The sequence below is a fragment of the Branchiostoma belcheri genome, unplaced genomic scaffold, assembly GCF_001625305.1.
Source record: "Branchiostoma belcheri isolate BF01 breed outbred unplaced genomic scaffold, Haploidv18h27 scaffold121, whole genome shotgun sequence".
NCBI lineage: Eukaryota > Metazoa > Chordata > Leptocardii > Amphioxiformes > Branchiostomatidae > Branchiostoma > Branchiostoma belcheri.
In genome coordinates, this window is record NW_017802614.1 from 797,562 (window position 1) to 814,897 (window position 17,336).

The 17,336-nt window shown below is 45.3% G+C and overlaps 2 protein-coding genes and 1 pseudogene across 3 annotated transcripts in view; all 3 read left to right on the forward strand.

Moving 5' to 3' along the window:
- Positions 1 to 14: 14 nt before the first annotated feature.
- LOC109463004 (putative histone-lysine N-methyltransferase PRDM6) lies at positions 15 to 10,715 on the forward strand. The gene is made up of 10 exons (XM_019759651.1): positions 15 to 30; positions 2,315 to 2,407; positions 3,808 to 3,966; positions 5,050 to 5,198; positions 5,682 to 5,834; positions 7,743 to 7,894; positions 8,129 to 8,229; positions 8,549 to 9,003; positions 9,129 to 9,265; positions 10,346 to 10,715. Exons 1-10 carry the CDS (start codon positions 15 to 17, stop codon positions 10,473 to 10,475), a joined length of 1,545 nt encoding a protein of 514 aa, XP_019615210.1. The 3' UTR covers positions 10,476 to 10,715.
- A 728-nt stretch (positions 10,716 to 11,443) lies between these two features.
- Positions 11,444 to 15,467, forward strand: LOC109463070 (solute carrier family 25 member 46-like). Its single transcript, XM_019759776.1, has 7 exons — positions 11,444 to 11,801; positions 12,330 to 12,430; positions 12,545 to 12,622; positions 12,930 to 13,030; positions 13,268 to 13,324; positions 13,499 to 13,556; positions 13,820 to 15,467. Exons 1-7 carry the CDS (start codon positions 11,645 to 11,647, stop codon positions 14,435 to 14,437), a joined length of 1,170 nt encoding a protein of 389 aa, XP_019615335.1. The 5' UTR covers positions 11,444 to 11,644; the 3' UTR covers positions 14,438 to 15,467.
- Positions 15,468 to 16,195: 728 nt separating this feature from the next.
- The window catches only part of LOC109463005, a 4,703-nt pseudogene continuing 3,562 nt past the window's right edge, over positions 16,196 to 17,336 (forward strand). The window contains exons 1-2 of the transcript XR_002139795.1: positions 16,196 to 16,728; positions 16,987 to 17,206. The product of XR_002139795.1 is annotated as an uncharacterized LOC109463005 (transcript). The remainder of the gene's footprint in view (positions 16,729 to 16,986; positions 17,207 to 17,336) is intronic.

The window sequence follows — 17,336 nt, forward strand, 5'->3', positions numbered from 1 at the left end:
TGTAGGTTACTGACATGGCACTGTCACAAGGTGAGACGTCTTTTATCTACCGGATCCGCGGATAAAAGTTCGTGCGTGAGTTTGTTCACCTGCCGGCGGCGCTGATAAAGTCGTCTGTATCCGGCTGAGGGTCAGGTCCTGGGAAAAGCGCACATGGCAAGGGCCGCGGAGGGGGTGGAAGGTTCTTAAAAACGGCAACTCCTGGAGATATGGGTTCTATATTTATACTCACATACACGTTATCACTTCACGTGAGATTTTTCTGTTAGAGTAAATTTGTAACTCTCAGTGCTAGCTATAGATAGACTTATACAGTCCACCTGTGTCGGAGTATAACCTATTAAACAAGAAGCCATGAGTTTCAAATCGTTATCAAATTCTGGAGAAACTGATGCGACAAGCTCTGGAAAATTGTACATCTGCACTTTCCGCATCCCGGGCGCTCCCTACAGCGGATACAGGGCCGTATTCTTTTCCTCCAAGCTCGCTTCCCGCGCGGGGTTGCGTGAACTTTCTCTGAACTTTTGCTACCAGTGGCACTCCACCCGCGAAGTTTACGCTGGAAAACTCCAAATATTGTGCTCTGCTTTAGTTCAGGGCCTTGTTCGGTAATTAAACACGATATGGTTCCGACATTCCACTAGTGAAAACAGGCAGCGGCTGGTTTGTGTCGGCGGCACGGACCGGGACCAAACACACCCCGGTCGGGGGCGACCCGCGGTCCGCTATACGCCAAAATTACATCCCCAACATCTGTTTACTTCACTTAGATTGACGAGTCACAGACAACTTGAGAAGGAACGTTTGTCTTACTTCTACAGTGCCAACTCATAAATTCTCAAGCCGAACACAAGCACGCCATTTACCAAGTTAAGTTGACAGATGTTTGTGTCTAAATCTTCTTTTATGTCCCCTCTTGCCTATAAATGTCAATCACAAGTTATGAAGAAGTTCAGACCTGACTTGTGCTCTGTGACTACTCTAGTGTAACTGTGTTTGTCATCTTGGTACAGAACAACGGACAGACGAGCCTTCCTCTTGGCATTAGGAAGAACTCTTGCTTCCTAAACGCATCTGCGGGGTTTCGATATTCTGGATATTCTGATTTTTTGTTTCAACTGAAGATCAAGTGAATAGCGATGGACTGACTAGGATATGACGTCGTTGCCTCGCATTTGATATAGATCGCCTTTCCGTTTATCACTGATAAGGTTAATCACTTAATCTATCGAGGTGTATTAACTAGTCAAACTGCAAATGTGTTAGCTATGCAACCTGCAAGAAGTGTGTCAACTACTTACATTATGAAAATATGATAACCTCTCAAAATATGAAAATGTGTTAACTACGAAAATATAACTACTCAAAACATGAAAAATGTGTTAACTACTCAGCTCAATCTGTAAAAATGTGGACAGTTTGTGAAAATATATCAACTTCTCATTATCTTTAGATAAACTACCAAAGCGCACAGGTGCAGCCATATAGACCTAGATATCCTGCCCAGGTGACCTCCACGTTCATGTCCGTCCTGTGCACACGTCAGTGGATCTACGGCGTCCAGACAGACATGTCCCTGTCTATTACCGCGACATTGTCCTGTCGGCTGGGGGCGGAAATCATTAAAGGTTTTCTCCGTCTGTCCTTCCTCCCTCGTGACAAGTGAGATCGAGAGATTCTTCCCGACTGTCAGTCAACCGTCCCCGAAGAAGAAAAGGGGAACCAAATGAGCAAATTTCACGTCCCAGAGGAAGGGAACCGCGAGCTTCCGTTCTGGGATTGACTGGGGCGCGGTCTGACGGACTCTGTCACCAGAGCCTGATTGGAACTGATTTGGCCGGACCTCATTCTCCGCTTGACGGTTAACACGTGTCGCTTTCGGGCCAGTCGGAGACCGTTTGGCAGAGGTCCGCATGTGTAAATCTCTGCCGTTTGGAAGGACATTTCTTGTCATTATTTACTGATAGCGACAGCGGACACTTTGTGGCTGGTGCGGACACAAATGTCATTCGGCACCTGTAGTCGTCTCGGGATGGAGCTCCCCGCTGACCGGCGAGAACACTGAAACTTTTCCTCAGAATCATCCGCCAACTTCCGTGGTGTCATCTCTAGATTCACGCAGTAGAAAGCAAATTCTACTTTGTGTCTTCCTTTACGAGCAAGTATTTGGATAAGCCTTGTTTCTATTTCGATGCCAATATAAGACTGACGTCTCGAGTGGAGCCTTCTACAAGTGGTTTCACGCCGGTGGGAGTAATTCCCGCCAAAAGTGTCGTCCTCAGCAGATAACCCGTCGTCTGACAGGACTGGTGAGTCCCCGCGCTGTCCGTCACCGTGAGACCCGGCGTGACAGACAGGAGATTGACAGGCGAGTGGCCGCAGCCGCCCCGAGGCCAGCCCAGCTCGTGTAAGTCATGTTCACTTTAATCCCGGAAGAAAACAAAGACAGTCGCTTTTCTCGGGGCAGGAAAAAATATACAGAATCAGAAGTTGTTTCTGTAGTCGAAGTGAAGCAAAGTTCGACGTTCACATTCGATACTGCTTTAACTACATGTCGGTGATAATCATTTAAAATTGGCTATATCGTTTTGGAAAAGCTTATCAGATGACGTATCTTACTACAAAATTGAATCGTAGATACAACGTACGTGACTTGTGCTGTAAATTTTAATAGATCCCTACAAAAATGACTTGCAGTTTTATGATCCTGTAAGCTCATAGGATAAAAGTCCAATTCATATGTAACGACCTTCCGTGTGCCTTGTCTAGAAAAGCACTGTAGGACATTTTTGTGGAAAAGAAAAAAACATAGGTTATAAGTTGTCGATACTTCAGCTTTAGTTTTAGTAATGTACATTCTAAACGTTCCTTGAGCGGCTTAACGCGGCCATGTTGGTATGATATTCCCAGTTATGTAAGCAAAGAAACACTTGCAGGTCGGAGAGTGTTTTGGTGTAGGGTCAGATTCAGGTCAAATTTGCCGTCCGCCCTACTTCCTCTTCTAGAACGGATAGAAAGTTTCTGACACCTGACCTCCGGTCGGGGGAGGGCCAACACAGGCTTCATCAGATAAGCACAGCTCTCCATTAAAATCTATCATATCATGTACATGTATGCCCTCTGATGTCAGCACTTGTACTTCGCCGCCTGCCCTATCGTTCTAGTAAGGCACAGAGAGCAGCAAAAGTACAGCCGGTAGAACTGGTGGATGTAGTCAAGTTTTTTCCAGATCTCAATAGCGCGCTAGCGGGAGACAAATGTCAAATCTATACGAATTGTAGAGAGAGATCAAGCAAGGTTGTTACGGACTGTTGTATGTTTGCTTGGCGTGACGGACATTTGGCTCATCGGATCGTCTGCGCCTTTTTTTGGCGCCAAACGTGCTCCAATTGTGTGTCACCTGCGTGGGTCACGTTGGACGCTGTTCAGGCACAGGAAGGTATTATTGTATGAAGATAGATAAGCCTGTGTGAGCGGCCAGGAGTCATAGACATTGCCTGTGTTTTCATAGTGTGTACATGTACTTCCTATGCTGGCGTTCTGAAAGTGCAGTCTATTGTGCCGCCCACAAAATGTGACATACTGTAGTTGGGTTTTGCTATGAGCTGTGAAATCCAGGCTATAGGAAAGGAATTAGGGGAAAAAAAGAGTTGATAAAATATCATCAGGTCAGCCAGTGTACCAGTGTGAAGACGTGAAGTCTAAACCCGACGTGAAGACCAGCATGTCATAGCCGGGTTGCGACAAGCGTTCACTGAACACCACAATGAACGTTACCAGTCATTGTTTACACCTGAACACGTACAGGTGAGTCTACCGTGATGCAGGTGCACCAACCCGACGTCGTCCTCCTGGCCAGGACGTACAGTTTCACGGCTGAAGACGTCGACTTTTACCTGTACGGCAGGAACCCCGTCCGCACCGTCCAGCTCCCCGGGCTGAAGAGGAAACCACAGGACCCGCAGTGTGAGTGGAACTCTCCCGTCACTTTCTCATAAAGTCTATCGGTAGTGCTAGGATATCATTTGTGATAGGAGTGTCCTCATTTATGTAGATATACACTTGTGCTTCGAAAATTACCGCATGGGTCTTATTATCATTTTTGCCAGCCTAAAGCGATTCTTTCATGGTATTTCGTGGAAAATACTAATAATCATTCGTTATGTACATGTATACAACGGGAGGAACAAAGACTATAGCAGCATCTATAGTCAACTTTTCGTGACCTTTTGCCTTTTCTGACATGTTTTTCATCTAGTTTGTTTGCTTCAGTATTGCAATGTGATTTTCAATGCGTCCAACACTAAACGAACAGTAAACTATTTGTGAGGAAAAGTATGAAACACCTGCGTCGTTCGAATCCACCATACTAGATCTAGACCACGATTAACAGAAAAACACGTTGTCAATTTTCTATTCTTGGCTTCGACAGATTTGAAATCAGAATCTCAAACTAAGTTACACAAAAAAGAAAACGTGTGGCATCTCGGAAAATAATGTATTGCCGAAGCGTGTGATCACTGGCTTCCCTCAAACCGCCTAACGTAAACATGCCACGGCCAACAGAACGCACCTGTTATGTCGCATTGTCCTAAATCTCGTTTTATGAGTCAAGTTCACTTAGAGAAACCCGTAAAGAGAGGAGTGTTTGACGACTTGGCCAACGGAATGCTAAAGTCGTAAACGGTTTCTATATAAGTATTTATATGCCTTCCATTTTCCTCACGCACGAAATGTTCATGAGTGGCATATCTTTAATTTACCGACTTGTTTTTAAATAGTTACATGTTGAAACATTGTAGATGTTAACGTTACGAGGTCTTTATTCAGTTGATGCAATCCTTAACCGTAATAAATTATACAAAGACAGATAAAATTGTTCAATCAGATAGCGTCTAGCGTTTTGCAACTAAACTTCCGACAAGCGATCAACCAACTCACAACAACATCTTCTTCCTTCCCGAAGTGACCTGTCAGTTTCAACGAGCAACATCGTCATTTTCTCTTATTTGAAGTGAAGAAACGTCTGTGATTTTCCACGAATTTCAGGGTGTGACCTGTGTAAGGAGGATCACCAGGGAGAGTGTCCCGTGCACGGCCCGCTGCACTCCCTCCGGCGGATGGTAAGCGGCGCTCCTGCCGACCAGAAGCAACCCAGCCAACAGTACCCGTACGCTGTCACTAGTCTACCTGACGAGGTAGGGCGATATGAGGATAGATAGTGATCGTATCCTTTGTACCATCTGTACTACCCTACCCTAAGGCCTCTACCAGGCTTCGGGAAGCGGCTGGGAAGAGTAGAAATTGGTCAAATAGAGCTATAACACAGGTGACGAAACTGTACTCTCTGGCGGACCAACTCCCCTGGCATGTTATCTCTCTATTTGGCCAATTTCTACTCATTCCAGCCACGGTAGAGGCTACTAGTACTGTACCCCTCCCCGTTCCAATAGACTTTTTCACGGATCCAATTGCATGCTGGGAGACCCAGGGCACTATGGGTAATACAGGGAGCAAACAACATCATTACCATTATTATAACCGGTCTGGTCTACTGGAATACTGTCAGAGTAATGATTTTGTTTGCCACACCTCCCGCTACTCATAATGCCTCACTATCTCCCAACATGCAATGGGATCCGTGAAAAGTTCACTTTTGACCAACCCGTGCCGCCCTGCAGGTGACCCTGTGCCACAGCAGTATCCCAGGTGAGGGTTACGGCATCTGCGCCACCAGGACCATACCTGTGGGCACCTGGATCGGACCGTACGAGGGGGTGCGCATGCGCTCAGGAGAGATGTCCTGTGCCATTAAAACAACCCATTTCTGGGAGGTAAGACCAAGACTAAAAGTACAAAATTTTGAATTATATCACATCACACCAGACATGCGGCATAGTTATGTTACAGATAAGAAGTTTCAATATACCAGTAACTGTTTTTTCAAGTTCGGATTACGGATCGTGTGGCAGGTTTTGGTCACACAGTGAACTACATTTATTTTTGCTGCAACCAGTACCTTCAAATAAAAGTCAAGCTGAATAAAGTATTCTGCATATGTGACATACGTTCAATTTTTCTCGCAAATGTACCATTAGTTTTACTTAAGTTATCTCTAGTAGTGCCACGCCCCCGTGTCCTCAGCACCGTCACATGCTATCACATACCCCGCCCGATGACGTACAACAGGCGGCAACATTTCTATTTCTGGGACAGGAAGCTTTCAGCTCTGGCCGTTGACAGACTCATTAGGATAAAAAGATCTCGTTCTGCACCAGGAAGCGGTTAGCGCGGGAATGTTTAGCGTCCACGCACCTGACAGTTTACCGTTATCAGACGACACGGCTCTCTTGTCGCTGAGGACGCGCTTTGATGTGGGGAGGCGGCCTGCAACACGTCAAGCGTAATGGGACGTAATGACTACCGTACGGGGTCAGGGTACGGCGCGAAAAAAACCTACACGTCCTCCATGTCTGTTCTCGGCGCTTTTCTTTGCACACAGCTAGGTCAAGAAAAAATTGCTTCTCTCGTGCAGTGGTAATATAGATCTTACGCATTCTATGTGTCCAACAGTACTGTATAGACGTCCCACTCCTACTTTTCATTCCCTTTACCTCCGTCGGTAGATTTGGGTGTGTGCAGTGAAGGTCAAATCCGCGCGGAGAAATAATGCATTCTATACTAACGTCAAATGCCCATAAAAGCTGTGCACGCTTGTGATGAAGTCTATAGTCTTTTGATCCGTTCTTTCTTTTCACATTAACCGCGTCATCATCATATGACAGGTATCCGACGGAATACTGGTTGCATTATTTTCACGTAGAGAAGCTTCTCTGTAACGTTATTCCTGTTTAGCCTATTTAACGTTTTATCATCAGATTCACCTCTTTTGATGAGCTGAGCGGTGCCCCTCACTGACTAGCCAGCCCGTGGTGCGATGTTGTCTGCGTTGGCATGGTAACGGAGTGAGGAGCTGTGATTGACCTTTATCCCCCCTGACGGGCCTCAGAAGGCGGGAAACACTGTGCAGATCGCGGCGGAGGCCTGTTCTCAGTCAGACGCTCGGTGCATTACCGGATCGTGACAACAACAGCACATTTGTCTCTATCAGATCCGGGCTCACTTGTCGCAGGAAAACTCAAACTGATGCCAGCTTTTGTAAATACACTTGAGTTCACCGGCGGGGCAACGTAAACTCTGGGAGGCGTCTTGGCTTTCTTGGAAAATCCCGAGAACTCTCCACTTCTGGGTCTTGTAAAACATGAACTTGGAAGCGAAATCTATAGGCTAGGCTTAAGCTTCCATGCATACATTGTTACCACTGGTAAATACAGCATATCAGTAACGATAACATTTTCTTCCAGATCGTTTTTAAAAGCCAACGGAAAGGTTTTGATGTGTGAAATAAACAAGTATCGTGTTGAAGAATATGAATGACACTTGTTGCGACCTACGACCTTTTCCACGACATCTGAATTTTTGTACGACAGCAAATTAAGAGCATTCTTGTAGATGCGTCGTGACTGTGACCATTTACCAGGCCTACTTAACTACGTACTAGTACCTAGCCCCATAACCGACACTGGTCGTCGGAGGGACTAGGCAGACTTTGCAGAGATGATGCCAGACTGTCCTATTCTGGGCTGCTGTCAGATTTGCTCATAACAAGACATGTACAACCTTCATATACTCGAAAAAATCGCATACAGTACGGTTTCAAAACGACGGCTGTTTTGTTCCAGATGTATGAGAACGGAATGTTCAACCATTACATTGACGGGACCGACGTGCGCCGCGCCAGCTGGATGCGGTACATTAGGTGTGCCCGGCACCGGGCCGAGCAGAACATGGTGGCCACGCAGTACAGGGGCTGTATCTTCTACAAGATCTTCAGGTGAGTTCTGAAGAAGAAATGGTGACCATAGAATGTTGAAAAGAGAATCATTGAACCAATCTAGGCGGTCGGCATTTGATAATGATGGTTTCCGGCACCCTAATTGTAGTCGTTACACCGTGATCGGTTTGTTCCTGACCCTAGATTGAAGAGGCCTGATGCGACGGTACTGCGCCTCTAGATTTAAGACAGTTTGGGAATAGAATTGTTAATAACTTTAACGTTATTTGACAGAGAAATCAAGGCCGGTGAGGAACTGCTGGTGTGGTACGACCCTGACTCCTACATACAGTTCATGGGCGTTCCGCTAGGGCGCAGAATCAAGGATGAAGACAGTGAGAAATTTACTCTTTTGAAGATAAAACGGGAGTGATTGTGTTCACTAAGTCTATGCATATCTAAAGCTAAGAAGTTAGAAAATAAACAAGGAAACAAGAATAAATTGAAAGTTTTACAGAGATATTGCGTAAAGAACTGGAACAGTTATAACAGGATATTTTTAGATCTTTGTCATGAGAAACGTATATGATGAGATGATAATATGAAAAGGTTTCAATCCAATGAATTATCCAGAATAAGGACATACGGTATATTATGTAACAAGCACACTTGCCGAATAAAGTACATGAAGCTTGAATATTTTTCAAGTCACAGCGCCACCGTCGGTAACCATGGTACTGCAGAAGAGCGGGAGTCAATCGTCGTCCGAGATGGAATTCGAAGCTAACAATGTCGAGACGGAGTCTTCCGGTACCGCCTCACCCAACGGACACACAACTTCATCCCAGAACAGACCCTCGGCAAGGTATAATTCTGTTCGGACAAACCCACCCAAACACACGGGGATATTCAGCGCCAGGCCGAGCCGTCAGCGGCGTTCTAACAACACCGTGACTCAGTCTTCACCTGACCAGGCCGAGGTGCTGGGACAGGGGGCATCTCAGCTGTCCTCCGCGGGGAGGAACAACGATTTCGCCGACTGGAACCTGTGGAAATGTGGCCAGTGCTTCAAGACGTTCACGCAGAGAGTGTTGCTACAGATGCACGTGTGCTCCCGTAACCCGGACCGGCCGTACCAATGTGGCCACTGCACACAAGCCTTTTCCCAGGTAGAATCTGTAGCACCATACCGGTGTGCTGATTTGTGTCTTTTTGTTTCACCCAAAACTGCAACACATTCTCAGCATTTACGACGTCTGATGTTGACTTATCCAACATTCTATTTCTCCTCCAGCCGATAGACCTACGGAACCACGTGGTGACACATTCGAGCGATCGGCCCTTCAAGTGCGGGTACTGCGGCAGAGCGTTCGCCGGAGCCACCACTCTCAACAACCACATCCGGACACACACGGGGGAGAGGCCCTTTAGGTAACTGCGGCTGGCAGAGGGGTCATGTATCTTCAGACAACCTTGGGGTTCACATGAGTTTTCGTGTGTTAGTTTTTATGCATATGTTGTTAGTTTTTCAGATTGTAAGTTTTATTCTTCTCACGATTTCTCGTACTGGAAGACCATGCTTTGTTTATTCAGGGCTTTCACATTCTCTTACGTCTACTTTCGTCGTTAGGTTTTCTTTTTTATTTCATGTACTTTACTTCCAACAAATGTGTAGGATAGGATCGATGTTGTCACAAAACGTCACACACATACAACAAAGGCATGAGAACAAAACTACATTTCCCGGTTATGTTTGTACACTTCTTGGCAGAAGCATGGCTATCTCATTTAAAAAAAATCATAATGCGTCAAACATGTAGTGGTAGACGTTTGTGTTCTCACTGTCTAGCCATGATATCAATTAGATATTACTTCACCTAGTACACCACTTATGCGAGTGTTAAAACGTTCACACGTTGGCAGACCATCACGTTTGTAGTAACGTCGAATGTGGCTTGACAGAAATGTTCAGCAGCATGCATAACACAATTGCATGCCATACTCGCACAACTTGTACATAACATTGTCATTTTGTTCTGATAAAAGTCTATGTTTACTTTCTTGTTGTTTTGTTGTGTGTTCATGTGCTGTGGGATATATTTATGATACTAATAACTGCGTTTTCCATCTATACATCTATAATATATATATATCATTCATCCATACATCTATAATATCTATCAAGATACATGTTTCGTAATTTACCTTCTCACATTAACATACATGAAAATACTGAGACTCAGTCAGATAGATCCTTCCAAAAAGCACCCTACGTCTTAGGAGTTTGTTTCTTGCGTGAGCAGTTTCTGTCAAACAGAAAATAGACAGTCTGATTAAATCGCGCCCCTAGCGGCGCGCTGCATTATTGCTCCCTAAGACGCCGGATAGCTACTACCTGTATACATGTAGCGGGGGAAGGGGGCTTACGACTTAACTCGAACAGGGCTTGAAGTAATAATTAAGTCACTACTTTTGCTGTATTGTCTTTTCTTCTTTTCTCCACGACCAAAGATGTGGGAAGTGCAAAAGACGTTTCTCCCAGGCCACCCAGCTGAGCAGACATCAGAGGACATCCGGGGACTGTCAACAGGAGCCTGGGAACGAGACCGAAACGGACGAACAGAGCGAAGCCTCGGCGTAGTTCCCCTCTCGTTCCACAACCCGCACAGGACGACAGTTTATCTTAATACGTGTATGTCCTGTGATATAGCTGGTATAAAACTATACTAGCTTGATAAAACGTCATAGCATGAACAGTTAACTAGCTAGGCATCTATGTTAGACCTGTCCTATGTTATACCAGTACGTTGTATGGAATAAATTACAGCTTCGACCATTAAAAACTTAATTAAAGTCGTGCTTTCGTGATGGTATTTACCTGCATCATTTCAGCATAGATCCATCAGAAGGACATCTCAGTATTTGATGTTTACGTTGTACCTGTCCTTGGTGCTGACTGCTGACCAATGTATCATGCAGCTATGAACACTGTGGCTGTCCTTGGTGCTGAACAACGTATCAGCTGTGCACACTGTATCCGTCCTTGGTGCTGACAAATGTTTCAGCTGTGCACATTATGGCTACCATTGGTGCTGACCGATGTATATCGGCTATGCACATCGTACCTGTCCTTGGTGCTGAACCACGTATCAGAAATCACAGTATGGACATCCATTCATAACTTCTATGTCAAGCTGTCATGTTGAGTAGAATTTAAAAAAAGCAAGGCTAACTATTGTTGCAAAGATAGTCACCAGGGCCACAACGATAGAAAGTTCGAGAAAAATGTACTAGTATCATCCCTTACTGCAGCCTCTATTGCAGACTCCGTCGATGAAAAGCTCTGCGGACGTACCCTTACCCTATACCTCAGGTATTTACACATATGTTGATGAACAGTGATGGTCATGATACACCGGACAACGGACATTATTCCACCGGCATAGGTATAATTGCAAAAGCCATTTGCTACACTTTCTAGCCTCCCAAACAGCTAAAACGAGCAGTTTGTTGCGCTACATGTATACAATAAACTCACACAATCATTTTCCTGTGACGATTTTGTGACGTTTCAACTACCGTTGGTGTCCCAGAATGCTTCGCGTTTTACTATCATTTCTTTATTGTTGTTTATCTGGTCGTCTGTTTTTAATGTAATTTGTATGCTCACGTCGCAGTATTCTGCTAAGTAAAGGCCCGCCCAAGAAAAGGGTGGGGCTACCCGGTAACCAAGGGCAACGGTCACCAGCCAAGGCGTCACGCCCCACTCCCAGCATTCCCTGTACTTCCTGTTCGCTGTCACAGGTCGAAATGACTCGCCGGACGCCCGTGGGTGGGGACAGGGAGGGTTTGGGGGTCGGGCAGGGGAGGACAGGGGCCGAGCAGCTGTCAGGGGACGAGAACGAAGAGGCGCAACAACGTGTGCTGCGTGACGTGGACATGGGGACGCCGAAACAGTACTCAGTCGGTACGTTACCCCACGCCCCCCTCCCCACTTTCTCATGAACGTGAAAAAAAAAACAGTACCTGACCTGTTGTGATGATACAGTAATTGCATTTACACGTTTCCCTCGCACCATAGTTATCGTATTGTATAATAGTTTTCGGACCAATATTTTCTGGCTTTGTAAGATCTATGGAGTATCTAGATTTTAGTAATGTTGCAACCGTCCATAATCTCGTATAAACGAATATTATTATACCGACAAGGACCACCATAAATTATACTAATATCATTAATTCAGTTACGCAAAATGTCGACAGCTCGTTACGAATCACGGGGATGAATAAGCTCTCCTACGAATTGCAGTAAATCAAAACAGCTTGTGTACACCGGTACACCTAACGTACGGACAAGGGGCACACAGCCCCCTCATATTTACATGGATGAAAAAGATGTGTACACGTACACTACCACACACGTACACCCCTTAAAGCAGTCCTAGCCTGACATTGCTATGGAGTTCTATCTTGATTCATTTTCTTGTCCATGCAGTTCAGATGCAGCGGTTTGCCGGGTTTGGAGTTGGGCTGGCCAGTCTTCTCACAGAGAATGTGCTGTCCCATCCATGTATCGTCTTCAGACGACAGTGCCAGGTAAAGATTTTCACTTTCACTTTTGAACATTATTCTGAACTCAACCAGTCGTTTCCAGATTGCAGCGCTTCATCATAGAAATGTCAGATGAACATGTTTTTGTGTTTCTGCCAGGTTCACCACTGCTCCTACCGCTACCATCTCCAGCCCTTCTCTGTCCTGAATGTGATGTTGAAGATACAGGGAGCTCAGGTATGAATGATACTTCTGTCTTACTATCCTCTACTGTAGACTTTGTACAAATGTGTGGCCCAATGGCTGTAGAGTCATAGATTTGCACTGCCCCATATACACCAAAAGCTGTACATGTAGGAAGTTTATCTCAGTTGCTTTTGAAATCAAACCTTAAGCAAGAAGAAGATAATATCCCCTCATACTAAGTAGCTTTTTTCATGGTTAAAAGGTCTCTTGTACTTGTTTTTTAGGTGTGCATATCTAGATTACCCCTCTCTCTGTACAGTTTGGATTCTGCCATTACATTTGAGTTGTTCTGTTGCAGGGCTTCTCCACTGTGTGGAAGGGGATGACCAGCAGGTTTGTGGTGCAGGGCATCCAACTGGGCAGTGAGGGTATCATAGCAGAGTTTACAGACTTTCCTAGGTATGTAGTTCCCACATTGGTGAGATACCCACTTATTATTTGTACCAACTGTGTCACATATTCATAATTTTTGCTTATCAAAAAGATAACTGCTTTAAGTTGTGTACTAGTATTGATTTGAAATCAGTGAATAACTGCAAATATCATTATCCATAATGCAAACAAGTTGCAGAAATTGTCAGTGCCTTATACAGAATTGAATCCTCAGTATTTTTCTCTGTGTTTGCTATGTCTCAGGGAAGTGACCACACACAGCACCTTCAAACAACTCTTCAAGCACATTGCACTGAAGGGGTAAGTATCCCATGTTCCACCTGTGTTCTGCTGACATGTTTAATATCACATGCTAGTAGGCAATGTATTGAATAGTCCATCACTAGACTATAGTATCAATCCATGTATTTAAAGCTTTAGATGCCATATCATATGTTTCAAACTTCTGATGATGGAAAAATTTGCATTTTACAGGTTGAGCATTGTCGTGACCTTGCCATTCTTCTGTGCCAGTCTGATAGAGACAGTCCAGGTTTGTGCATCATTTACACATGTATTTATGATGCTGGTACTCACCACCATAATGTGTAAGGGAGAGGGATGGTTACAGGAGCATGTTCTCTGACATACACCACTGGACTGAGACATGAACCATTATCAACATGGAGAAAAAAATTTTTTAACACTATGATAAGTTGTGACATACATTGTATTCATGTCCATTACTTTTATTTTCACAGTGGTCTAACTATTGTACTTAGAGTTGATGTACCTGTGTTCCATACTGAATTTCAGAGTGACATAGCCAGTGAGACCCCGTGGGTTCTGGACTGTGTGAGGGAGGGGTTCCGGCGGCTGCTGGGCTGGGGTGCCCCCACCACCACCCGCCTGCTGCCCGTCTGGAAGCTGGTCCTCCCCACGGTGCTGTATGGTCTGCTCCACTATCTCATCACCTCCGTCGTGCAGTACATCGCGCTGGTCCTCCTGCGGCAGGGCAAGGACCGCCACAAGTTCGACATGGACGAACCGCTGGCCGACCGCAACATGCTGGAGACGTACTTCCCGGAGCTGCTGGCGACGTTCCTGGGGAACCTGTTCTCGGACGTGCTGCTGTTCCCCCTGGAGACCGTCATGCACCGTCTGCACGTCCAGGGCACACGGACGATCATCGACAACACAGACTGGGGCGCCGGCGTGCTCGCCATCAACACGCGGTACGAGGGCATGGCGGAGTGCTTCCGCGGGGTGGTCCGGGAGGAGGGCTTCTTTGGACTGTACAAGGGGTTCGGCGCCCTGGTGCTACAGTACCTCCTCCACGCTGCCATTCTGAAGATAACAAAATGCATCTACGACGTGATGTCGGAGAACTTTACCTCCAGACCTAGAGCGCCACCTAGGCAAAGACAGCAGTAGTGCAAGTGTGTTATCATCATGTCAAAGTGTATATGTATGTATATGCAGGGAACTAAATGGTCTTAGAGCAAGCAAATAGCTATAACTGCTGAAGTATCAATGTGTATAGAATACACAAGTTAATGAGAAGTAAATGTATTTCCAACTTGTTCATGTTGTCTACATGTAAGGAAGGCCTTAGATATCTTTCTTTTTGTACCTTTGTTATTAATGAATTTTCCTTGATACATTCAATGATTGTATCACAAGAATTTGAGAACACAGATGAGCATGCTGTGGAAGGGTCCTTGTGCATATGCAGATGTGCACCTGTATGTATGATATAATGTGTAATGCTTGAACTCAGGAAAGCACAATGTTGGTACATGTATACATATTGGTACTTATTAAGGTGCTACAAACTATCCATTAATTTTCATATTCCTACAGGGCCAGATGTAGAAATTCAAAACAAAGATGTAGGACTAGGAAAACAAAATTTTGATTGACTCCTATTGGCCAAACAACTAAAGTTAAATTACATCAGATGAGAGTATCTGAATGAACTTTGGTTATAACAAATTTCAATTTCTCAGTGTCCATATATGTTGAATTGTCCTGTGTCTAGTTTGTTATCATTCTACTGTTATATCTGTTGGACAATCGAGTTGAACTATTGTATGATATTGATACTGAGACCGTATGCTATATAAACATGCCATTGTAAATGTGTATAATGCCTTATTTATACTTTCATGACTGGTGCTGCAGAAATGTGAGATTACGCCATCGTGAAATTTAATGTGTGAATGTTGTGGATGAATTTTATTTTCATGAAAATGTTGCTTGTTGGAAAGCATTGTTACATGATCCTGTAGTTCTAAATGTAGGGACTTCTTACAAAAAGCCCAGTGATATACTAGTTGTTGACTGAATTGGAGAAGAGCTACATGTACATGTGAGATGACATGGCACCAGAGCATGCAGTGAAGTGAAGTGTTGTCAGTACAAGTAATCAATAGCAAACCAATAAACTTACCAGTGAAGTGATCAAAGTGTGTGCCTGCTTGTATCATTCATTGTATTGCTTTTTTTTAAAAAGCAAGGTTTGTATGTTCTGTTCCTTTAATGCCATTTAGTATGTATGTATTGTAGTATAGTGCAACAGCATTTAAGTACAAAATGTATAACGAAAACAATGCAAACTAAGTCTACGGCACAGGTATGCCAGTTTGTTCCACCATCTTCTGAAACAGGACCCATGCACTCAACCCACCTCCATGTTCCTACCTGTTTGGAACATAGGGTGTCGGAACGTAGAGCCATCCGTAAAGGACATGCCCTAGGAAAAACTTTACCCTGGGGATGCAGCAGTGATAAAATTTCTCCGCCTGAACTAGGATACACTTTATTTCCAGTAAAGAAGTAAGCACATCAAGCATTCGCTATTTGGCCACTGGAGTGCTTTGAGCACCTTGGAGGGGACGGTGGAAAGGGGTGCCAAGCAAGCAGGTCGTTGATCTCTGACATTGGCACGACGCCGACTTCCGTCATTTCACCAAACTGCCAAGGATTCCAGCTTGGCCAACTGATGTACTTGTGCACGTTTTCAATGGCAAGCGGCCACGTAGATTAAAGTGGTGGGGCGCGACCAACGCAACTGGGTCGCAACTTACCTGGAGGCAAGCATTATATGAAGGACACGATGCACCTGAAGAACAGGTTTTTCCATTGTTTGCAGACACATTTTTTTCTAACACATTACGTCTAAGTCACACACAAGCCAGACGATGCAGGCCTACGCAACAAGATGCGCGCTTTTGCCCAAATTTCTGCGTTTTCGACAGATTTCTACGTCCCAAGTTGGGAAGGTGCTAAATCTTGTTGAGACAAAAGTTCAATGGACCGCTCAAGCGGTTCCTATCAGAGGCAGACCAATGCTGGTGGGGTCCGACAGCCCCAAGTTTCCAGAGTTCTTGGCTCCGCCGAGGGACGGGTTTCCCTTCGTGTACGAGGCCGCGGGAGGGGTTAGCGCCACTGCCGAGGAGTGCGCCTCGGACATGAGGAAAGTCATTGACGAGTTGCTCAGAAAGCGTGACGAGGGAGGCGTGCTCTTCCGAGGTCTGCCGATCTCCACGAGCGAGGGGTTCTCGAGAGTGGTCCAGAACCTCGGGCTGAATGTGTCGCTGTACGTCGGAAACGCGATCAGGCACCAAACCAACGACTTTGTCTACTCTGCCAGCGATCAGCCGCCGGAATGGTGCATAGAAGCGCATAACGAGTTGGCCTACACCAACTACTTTCCCGAAAAGGTACGACTTACCGATGAGGTAAATCAAACGTCTATGTCAGACATATGAAATACATGTATTTAACATTTTCCCGACGTTTCGGTGACTGATATCGCCTACCTCGGGGCAAGGAGGTTAACCTCCTTGCTCGGGGCAAGTTCATTACACAAAAAGTCTTTTCTGTCTAATGTCCTTGCTCAGGGCAATACTGACTGGTGCTACTTCGCACTGCAGCTAGATGTCGCTGCTAACACGATGTTTGTTTGAACACGCCTGCAGGTGATGTTCTTCTGCCTGGAGCCGCCCGGTCCCGGGGCCGGGGAGAGTCCGTCATCACGGACGTGCGGGAGGTCCTGCCCCGCCTGGACACGGACGTGGTGGACAAGTTCCGCCGACTCGGCATCATGTACACACACTACGTACCGACACGGACTCCGGGTGGTTACAACTCCTGGCAATATGTACGTACTACTAGTATCATCTTTCACTGCTCTAAAGGGTAGTGCAATGTGTAAGGAGGAGACGCTACCACAATCTCAGTTGAAAGTATAAAAGTATTTAAGCCATATCTCAATCTCAAAATTTTGCTACCAACACACATTTTGCTACCCAAAAATAAAGTTAACATC

What these genes read in the sequence shown, in the direction of transcription:
- LOC109463004 (XM_019759651.1), top strand. An exon ending in CAGAATCAAGGATGAAGACA is followed by an intron (nt 8,230 to 8,548) that starts GTGAGAAATTTA and finishes TTCAAGTCACAG; the next exon opens with CGCCACCGTCGGTAACCATG. An exon ending in ACGGGGGAGAGGCCCTTTAG is followed by an intron (nt 9,266 to 10,345) that starts GTAACTGCGGCT and finishes CCACGACCAAAG; the next exon opens with ATGTGGGAAGTGCAAAAGAC.
- LOC109463070 (XM_019759776.1), top strand. Translation starts at nt 11,645, where the DNA reads ATGACTCGCCGGACGCCCGTGGGTGGGGACAGGGAGGGTTTGGGGGTC. An exon ending in GCCGAAACAGTACTCAGTCG is followed by an intron (nt 11,802 to 12,329) that starts GTACGTTACCCC and finishes TTGTCCATGCAG; the next exon opens with TTCAGATGCAGCGGTTTGCC. An exon ending in AAGCACATTGCACTGAAGGG is followed by an intron (nt 13,325 to 13,498) that starts GTAAGTATCCCA and finishes TGCATTTTACAG; the next exon opens with GTTGAGCATTGTCGTGACCT.